The sequence below is a fragment of the Phalaenopsis equestris genome, unplaced genomic scaffold (assembly GCF_001263595.1).
Source record: "Phalaenopsis equestris unplaced genomic scaffold, ASM126359v1 Scaffold000276, whole genome shotgun sequence".
Lineage (NCBI taxonomy): Eukaryota > Viridiplantae > Streptophyta > Magnoliopsida > Asparagales > Orchidaceae > Phalaenopsis > Phalaenopsis equestris.
In genome coordinates, this window is record NW_018164718.1 from 927,926 (window position 1) to 937,712 (window position 9,787).

The 9,787-nt window shown below is 34.4% G+C and overlaps 1 protein-coding gene across 2 annotated transcripts; it reads right to left on the reverse strand.

Moving 5' to 3' along the window:
* Positions 1 to 4,751: 4,751 nt before the first annotated feature.
* LOC110024821 (meiosis-specific protein PAIR2-like) lies at positions 4,752 to 9,318 on the reverse strand (the record flags this gene model as incomplete). Of its 2 annotated transcripts, none has more annotated exon segments than XM_020724988.1 (14): positions 4,752 to 5,009; positions 5,177 to 5,284; positions 5,349 to 5,518; positions 5,670 to 5,727; positions 5,794 to 5,870; positions 6,624 to 6,774; positions 7,306 to 7,413; positions 7,501 to 7,577; positions 7,694 to 7,706; positions 8,004 to 8,128; positions 8,420 to 8,461; positions 8,539 to 8,581; positions 9,004 to 9,114; positions 9,190 to 9,318. In XM_020724988.1, coding segments are annotated over 14 exon segments (1,266 nt in total), but the record flags the coding sequence as incomplete, so codon positions are not given.
* Positions 9,319 to 9,787: the final 469 nt, after the last annotated feature.

Consider the following 9,787-nt stretch of genomic DNA (forward strand, 5'->3'; position numbering starts at 1 on the left):
TATATATATATATATATATATATATATATATATATATATACATTGAAAAAGCCCTAGAGCAATTATATTAAAGAGCAAAAGGTACAAATAGGTTGTTTGAGTGGTCATAAAAGAAGGCACTAACCCACATGATACAACACACACAAAAACCCAAAAAAGAAAAGATACATATAAGATCCAAAAACCATCAACGTGCTCAAAAAGATATGGACGACTCAGTTTAGTCCTGCCTCTGCCTCGAGTTCTCGGAAGGGAGTTGGCTAGAAAATTGATGAGATGTGTACTATTACCCGATGTAACCAAAGTATCATCCATCAGATTCCCGAGCTCAAGTAGATCTGCATTTTTCTCCTTTCTTTTGAATGTGTAAAATTGTCATTCCTCATCCGATGATTGAATCATCTGATCGGTGGATTGGTCCAAAGGTGGTCGAACAAGTGTAGGTTGTTGCACATCATGAACCCCATGTGCCTGAGTAACATGAACATCTTCGTCGACCTGATGAGGCGATGGAGAAGCAGAAGCAATATTGCCACCCATAAAATCAAGGATAGGTTCTAGGGCAAGTAAAGTTTAAAATTTGACCCTCGTCCCCACGAAAGGAGGTTCCAAAGATGAAGAAACTACAACGTTGTGTGGAAGCTGAATGATTGACATATGGATAGTGACATCTTCAGGGGTATCCTTTTGATGATCAATATTGTTGATAACTTGGAGCATATCAGAAGGACGGGGAATCTAGAGCTCTTTGCTTCTTTGGTCTGAGGTGGGGGTGTAGAAGATGACATTGAGAATTGGAGTGGCCAAACATATGACAGTCCAAACAATACAAAGGGAAAAACTCAATCATAACCTTTTGCCAAAACCATGGTGTTGTGTGCATAACCAAACTTTCTCAGAAGCAGTAGAAGTGATGTTCATTTCAACGAGTACTTTCACTTCAGATGGACGAGAAAGATTAAAAGTAATAATGTTTGTTTTGAGTGGCTTACCATAAGCTGAGACAATATAATACAACATTTTTTTGAGTAAAAATAATGAAATTTCAGGCCATGTAGGTGAATCCATACCAGAATAATTGGTGGTTCCGTCTGTGAGTCAAAATCTACCGACCATTCCAACATCTCCATCGCTCTATTATCGATCCAGTTTACCCCTCTAGCAAATAATTGTGTGTAATCCTCTTCGTTAATGGGTTGAATACGAATGTTTCTTCCATCTAAAAGTCCAATTGTCCAATCCCTAACAAGACGCATAAGCTCAAATTCCCACTAATAAGCTCCATTTTAAGATGACCAAAAATAAATTTCTCAACCAAATTCAATTGACAGGAGGAAGTGAGTTGATTACATTCAGCTTTTGTAAGAAAAAATGATAGGCTTCCCATTCTTTCTACCAGGTTTCTTGAAGTCCTTCGCCAACTCCAACGAAGGAGCAAAGTAGCACGATTTAGGAGTGCCCGAGGTGTGGGCTCCCACAAGGGCGGTAGCATACTATCTGTTTGAAGCCATACCACAATAGGGAGGCACGACAAAAGTACAACAAAATTGCACTGGATGGACGAGCGAAATCTGGAAGGAGGGAAGCAAAAAACAAGCACTGCTAAGTCGAGCAGAGGACAAAGCAGAAAACGAAGTCGTAGAAGTCAAATGACAGAAGTTGCAGAAGCTGGAGCCGAAGACGGGCATGCAAAGTAGTAGAAAACAGCAGAATGCGTAGCTCAATGAGCTCTTCGAAGACAGACGACGACCGTGAAAGTGTCTAAACCGCAGAAGACACGATCTGCAGAGCCTCGAAGAAGCTCAACGAAGACGATGAACAGGGTTTTTCGAACAAAGACAATGGAGCAGAGCAATTTTCGAGCGTGAAAATATTGTGGCAGGCTAGGGTTCGTCGTGAGGCGAAACCCTACCAGAGCCACCCGTCACTTCCATTTATTATCAGATAGAGAATGATATAGCTTCAAAATCTTTTTTAAAATTAAGCAAAAACACTTATTTTATTTTGCATTTAATTTATTATTAATTATTTATTAAAATTCTATCATTTAAGCTCCCAAAATCTTCTCAAATTCCTCTTTTTCAACTACATCTAATCCTAATTTGGCGGGTCAGAGACTCACACCCAGCTTCAGATTCTCAAACCCAGCTATTAAGGCTCTCGTGCCCGTCTCTTCAGCTTCGAGCCCGCGGTAAAAAAAAATCTTAATTTTTTGTTCTATGTAGGGATCAAACTCGCCACACGCCGTGTGAAGAAAAAAAACTCCAACCTACTGAGCTGAATTATTTGCTTCAACATCTACAGATTTATATTATTATTATATAAATTCTCGCGACAATATAATATATACTCATATGTATATATATATACATGACAAAAAGAAAAAGTCTTTAGATCTTGATATTTTTGATCGACAAAATGATCTCGACCAAAAATAGTGACAAATAACCTGCACTTATAGGCGACTTTTTGGGCAAAAAATATTCAAACCTCGATAAACTCATCCAACTCCAATTTCAGCAAACTTATAGTCAAACTGACTTGCCTGATATGAAGAACCTAATGTTACCAAAATTAGTCTAATCTGAGTCAAATCAAGCTCATATTAAGTTATTAAATCACACTTAAAAGTTTTCCAGACATGTCTAGAAGATTAAACGAATGTCAAATTTAGCAAACCTATAATCGAATCGAGTGTCTTGATAAGAAGAATCCAATGAGATCAAGATTGCTCAATTTCAACATTGTTCAGACACTCAAATGTCCTTCAAACGCTATCTGATCGAAGGAGATCATTTGGACCGTCCGATCAAAGTGGTTTATATTTTTACATTAATTGCACCCAGAACACTATAAATAGAGTCCCACCCCTCTCATGAGAGGAGACTGGAGGCTTGAGGGATAACTTAAAGCTTTGATAAGGAGCTGAAGTAGAGCGCCAACCATGTCACCGTCGATCGTCGTCGGCCATTGTCAACCGCCATCAACAACCACCGACCGCCTCGAACACTATAGTCACTGTCAACCACCATTGACTGTCGTCGATCACCACCAATAACTGTCAACCACTAACGACTGGAAGCCACCAGTCGACGTAGTAAATTAGAAAGCCTAGTAACGTTTTCTTGTATGTGGGACAATAAGACTCTGTAATCATCAATCTATAGTAGATTGTTACATCTAAGTCAGACCCCATAATAAGGATTTTCCACATAAAAATTTTTGGTGTCATTTTGGATTGTTTTCTTATACGTGAGTGTGTGCTGAATTCTTGTGCAACGCTAAGTTGATGATACATTACTCTACCAACGTAAATTTTCTAGCACACATCAATTCCCAATCTTATATTAAATTTTAACAGTTCTTTTGAATATTTATATTTATAAGTTCATGGATGAAAATTTAATATTTATCAAAGTAAACTTTGATATTTTTTTTATTAGCTGCTTTTTTTTCTTTGGGCTTTTAGTTGTTTTTGGTTTCAGCTTGGTTTTTTTCTTTTAAAGGATAACCTATTTCTTTATTTTATTTTATTTTTATTTTGTGATCTATTGATCTAGATGTTTTTTGCTAGTGCTCTTGTTTGGATGACATTTTTGTTTTCTATTTTAATTTATTTTTTTTTGTTTGTTTCTTGTTGGTTGTATTGGTTCTTGGTATTGTTTCTCTGCTATTTTGTTAGCGTTTGCTCTTTTCTCGTGGTTTTTTATTGCTTCTTGATTTTTTTCTTCAAATATCTCTGACTTTGATCAAATAAATATTTGATTTTGTCTCATAAGTTCGATTTAGTTGAGCTATGACGAATTCCAATAATATATTAACTTTTAATCGTTCTTTTTAATATTTATATTCATTAGTTCATGGATGGAAATTTAATATTTTTGTAGATAAATCCTGAGCTCAATTGTCATTTATCTAAATTATCTCAATTGATTTCATGTTCTTCTTTGCTCTATTTGTTTCATTTTTTCTCGTTTTGTTTTTCTTTTTTGCAGGTTGAAGATCATTATGACTTTTTTTTAGATGATTTCAGTGGTGATTTCTGGATTGTGACTTTGATGATCTTGCAACTGTTCTTGGAGCTTTATCTGTCTATTTGAGAGCTTACTGTTTTTTTCCCCCATGTTTTTTGTTTTGTTAGCTTTTGGTTAGATCTCTAGTAGGTATTGTTGATTTGGTTTTGTGTTGCATTGCAGTTTTTAGGGTTTTTATAATTTTTTTGAATAAAATTAGTTGTGACCCTCAATTTTTTTCCCAAAAATCAAAGGCTTAAAAATTGACGGCGGGTTGGAAGGGCGGAACCATGAATGTCTTCAAATGATACTTCTGTCCCAGACTAACTTTATAGGATATGTGGTCAGATGAATATATGAAAGTGATATTAGAGTAGTTGTATTAAAATACGCAACATACTAATCTTTGTAATATATTTTGTACGTATATCAAAATTCTGATATATTGAATAACGGAAAGAATTATAACTTGTAGCCTGCAATCAACAAATGTCTTTTAAGTTATAAATAAATTATAAAAATGTAATAATTAGGATTTCATATCCTCTAATTCGACATTTAAATTACTTCAAACGATAGATTATAGCGAAATTTAACTGATTAAATCAAACCAAAATGTTCGTTAAGCAAAACTTTCAAGTTTATGGCAACACATTTCGCCTATAACATATAATAGCATGACTTTAGATTGTAAAACAATGCAAATGGCAACTAGATTAGCCAACTGTAATAACCAAATAAACCAAATATAATACTAATTTTCTTTTCGATAAGAAAAGGAAATGATAGCTAGAGTCCATTTTGTCGTACAAATTCTATTTGTTAGACTATACTTTGACTGAAGTTGAATAGCTATACCATCAGAAATTCAAACACATGTACTTTTCTTTTTTTAGTATGAAAAAATTGTTCCGAGTCAAAAGTGCACTCGTACTTCACCAATCACTGTGCTTCAGTCTTCAGACGCTTTAGGTGCTGAAGAATCGACTCCTTAACCTATGAAAAGTTTTTCATTAAATCTCCGATTAAACATGATGGGATATTTACATATATGCCATGCAATTCTAATCCATTTACATAGCTAGCACCTATAGATGCCATAAACATATGCATAAAAAGTGTATTCCATTCTTAAAATGATAGAAACAGTACGCTTTACATACCATGCTTGTTTTACGAGATCTTTTGTCTTGTGTTGAGCGACTGCCTTCGCCCTTAAGAGGGCTGCAGATTTTGCCTCCCATAACTCCGCTCTCCACAGAAGCAATTGGCTGAAGAAAAAAAGAGAAATTGGTAAAGATCGATAATAAGGTGTAGTAGTCGGAGCCTGTGAACCTCATGTCTACTGATGGGAGTGTTGACCGGCTCTCGTGCTTTTCGATTAGCTGTTTGCCCGCTTTGAACTGATTCACTTTTATGCGCTTCGGAGGGGCCTCGGGTGCGAGTGAGATCTGATCCAATGGAGTGCAGCCCACCGTAGGTGGAGCCATCCTTCATGCTGTGATCTAACATTAAAGGAGATTTTTTTTTGCAGATTTATGGATCATCAGAACTTCAAATTTTATGTTTTAAATTATCATCAAATTATGTAGTTATATTGGTATTAATTCAGTACATCTTCAATTAAATGAGTAAATGAAAAATAAAAATAAAAACCATTGTGGTGAAGATCTTTGGGGTTGAGTTCGAATGGTCGGTCGATGACTTCAATTTCCTGCATCAGAAGAGGTTTTGTTAAGCGAAATTGCTAACTTTTGGCTAAAATAAATTGAACTTTTACCATCGGTTTTCCATCTAGTAATTCTTTGACCTCGGCAAGCTTCTTGAATCTGGCTTCAGATTGAACCACAAGCTTCCCTGCAAGAAATTGTGCTTGAAATAAAATTTATTGCAGTATTGGTACATGAAACAGAAGAATAAATCCTCATATTTTTTTTCTTTTAAGGCGTGAAGAATTTCATTCATAGATCATGGTTGCTGTAGAATAGCATATTTACAACAACGAGCCAGAGAAGTTTAAAGAGATTTAGAATACATCATTGCATTGCTATCAGTATATGACCAACCAAAACAGGAACATGATGCGTCTGTTATTAACTCAGTATTTTTTTAAGGGGTCATTTACATATATACCACATAATTCTTTTTTATTTAGATATCTAATACCTAACATTGTTTTTAACAAGCATACCACTCAAATTTTTAACATCACATCAAAAATACCACCATTACAATCTTTTTAAAAGTGAAACACATAATTCCATGCATAGGTTAATGACATCACGGTGTCAAGGGTAAATATCAAATCTTAGGAGTTAGATATGTAAATACAAAAAAATTGTGTGGTATGTTTGTAACTTTTCCTTTTTGTGATTGGCTTCTCTATTCTTTTCTGGCAGCCTCTTTTTTTTTCTAACTGGTTTCTCTTCTATGTGAAATAAAAAGAAAAGAAAAAAGGATGGCAAAAATTATCTGCCTCGGTTTTGTATGGCAATAGATGAAATTTAAATTATTAGAATTCGGTAAATCCCGTAAATCCAGAATTAATAATCCGGACAGCCTCTTGCAGCACATTGTGAACCTTGCCCTAGAAAATACTCGGTTACTCACCAAGCCGTTTCTTTCCTGTGTTCTTAATATAGCCTTCCTGAACCATTCTGTCCATTAATTTCCTTATTGCGTTCTGGTTGGCTTCTCCAGTCAGCTTTTGTTGAAGCTTCCCTACCGTCACGTATTTCATTGGAAGAGCATGATATAGAGCCTGCAGACAAGTTGGCTGTATTTAGTCCTAAGAATGCAAAACCTCTAGCAACTAGAGAAAAACAACAAAGATGATAGAGTAATTAGAATATAAGATGCTTAATATCTTGTATTAGGATTTTAAGAGTTTATAAATTAGTTAATAGATTAATTAGCAAGGAACTATTAGTCCTGTATTCTATAAATAGCTCCATTTGAAGCAAAATGAGGAATGTAATGAAAATGGTGAGCTTTTCTCCTTCAAAAATTAGGCGTGGGAGGAATAGAGAAGAGAAACACATGATGAGAAGGATGCACGGCAATTTGAGGATGTTGGCAACTATAAAAATTAGGAAGGTGGTAAAAGGAAAAGAAGCTTATCAAATTTTCATTACATTCCTCATTGTGCTCAAAATGGAGCGATTTATAGAATACAAGACTACTAATTCCTTACTAATTAATATATTAACTTGTTAACTTTTTATTACCTAATACAAAATAGAAAGCATCTTATATTCAAATCACTCTATCAAAAGACTTAATGTATCCTTACTTTCATGTACATGTAGTCCTCATCAACATTGGTATTCATCCTTTCTTGGGTGTCATGCATTTCCACTTCTTCTTCTTCTTTCACTTCATCATTTTTTGAAAACATATCCTAAAGGTACAAGATTTGTCAGAAGAGTTTTGAGCAAGAGTTGAGCGAGAAAATAAATAGACAAATAATAATGATAATAATAATAACCTTTTCTCTTTTGATGGTGTAACAATCCTTGCCAGTCTTACATAAAAGTCCTTCTTTTAGCAACTTCTCCACAATAACTGACGGTTTATATTAATTTCAAATGCGTGAATCAAGAAGAAAAGAGCAGGATAGTATAGTAGTTCCATCATCTTAAAAATGTACTAGCAAAAGTGGTTGAACTCTTTCCTATTACCTTCAGTCAGGGCCTGCAGACCATCAAAATGGAATCATCAAACTATTGCAATTAATAAATATATGCATTCACTAAAGGTCAAATAAGTAAAATAAAATTTTCCTACAAAAATTTCCATTGCCATTAAGGTTGAAGTTTGATATACTTATGTCTACAGGACCTTATAAAGATATAATAATTATTTAGTTTGTTTATCAAACAAATTAAGGGTAATAACCTAGAGTTAATATATGGTCTTTTAGGAACGCAAATAAAATCATCCCTAAGAGAAAAGCACAAAATAAAAGGCAGATGCAAACCAAAGAATTACCAATGAGATATCTGGAAAATTGGAAAGAATGTCAGCATGATCAAAAGTGCTGATATGTCTAGAATAAATCCATTCCTTCACCTGACTCACCAATTCACCTTCATGTGCAGCATCTTGAGTATCAGCTATAACCATAAGGAAATATTTAGAATATATAAATATATGCATATACGTATATGTGCATAAATAGAAGAGAGAATATCTTCCTTTATCAAAGGTACCAATTTAATAGATAGGATGGCTATTAAAAAGCCATCTAATTGACAACTGAAAGCAGAATGCAGCCCATTTGGAGTTAAAAAAGGGAGTAAAAAAGAAGAGGAATGGTATCCTTTAACACTAGAAATCATTTTTTTATTTAACTGATTCAACTAATTGTATTTATTTCAAAAATAATGTTTCAAAAACTGCCTCACCATCAGAATTGATTCCATTATCTTCACCTGTAAATTTCTCACCTGCTGAAAAAACTTTTTAAAGCAATATTACAATAACATAAACTTGATATAAAAACTAAACAGGGTCAATGAATTACCGGCAGGAGCCACATAGTACTTGTCAGCAAGAGAAGGGTGGATCTAAAATACATTAGTAGTTAGTTTTGAAATCTTTCACAGGCATATCTAAGGAGGAACACAACTTTTAGAGACAATGATGTTTTCTAGGTTAGCAAATTTAGAGTTCAAGGAAAACATCAAGTCTTGAAACTGTATTACAGGAAAAAATTCTCTCAATGTTATATATATTTTTTGCATCACTCTTATATCTAAAAGCATACAAATCAGGACCCAAAATTTGAATACAAATTAAAGGTTATGATTTCTGCTTTGTGATCTATGTTTGAACACTCTTATATCTAGAAGTCAAGCATACAAATTAAAAGCATAAAATACCTATTACAACCTTTCCAAAAAATATTAACCTGCCCCAACCATAAAAATCAGGACAAGTAGAATAAAAAACATGTAATTCTACTGTAGTTTAATTTTGATTAATGTACCTCACTATCAGAAGATGAGTAATGATTTTGATCAGAATCAGCTCCCAAGTTCACCTCGTCCTCATGATGGTCCTCATTGTCATCCTCACAAGGATCAAGGATGCTCTTCACCTGCAGGAGTAAATTCATTTGATTTAGCTAGCTAAATATTAATCTTACTTCGATGAACAAGTTTTCCTTACAGACCTTGAGAGCTAATACCAAATGCCTGCTGTTGACGTTTCCAACTGCCATTCTTAAAGGATTTTTGGTCCATGTGTTCTTGGCTTCATTTTCATCGCAGCTTCTAAAAAAGGGAGGTTCGTAGTCTTTTGGCTGCTAGGCCATAAATAGTTTTATGTTTTCATCAGAAAAATAAAATGCATAGGTTGTCATGACAGCATGTTATCATCATAAGAATAAAAAACATATGATGTTATAGCTCTTAGCAACACTACACCACCTTCTGCAATCATTAATCCAGGTGGTCCCTAAAGGAAAAGGTTCCGCCATGTCATAACCAATTCGGTTACTGGGAGATATGTATCTAGAACTTTCTGATTTCCATTATATATACCTACAACTATGTATTACAGTTGTGTAATGAAAGACTGATGGTATGATATACTCTCCAGGTTCAGTCTCTAGTCTTATTCTCCTCTAATTTCTGCTTCTGCAATTCTGTTCTGTCCTGCTTTTAGTAGCAGTAGTTCTAAGGGATTCATATAATATAGCAAAACATCATGGTACTACTTGTTTATTGGGATAGTCTAAATGGTTAGATGAGTTCTATTAATTCAGCAGG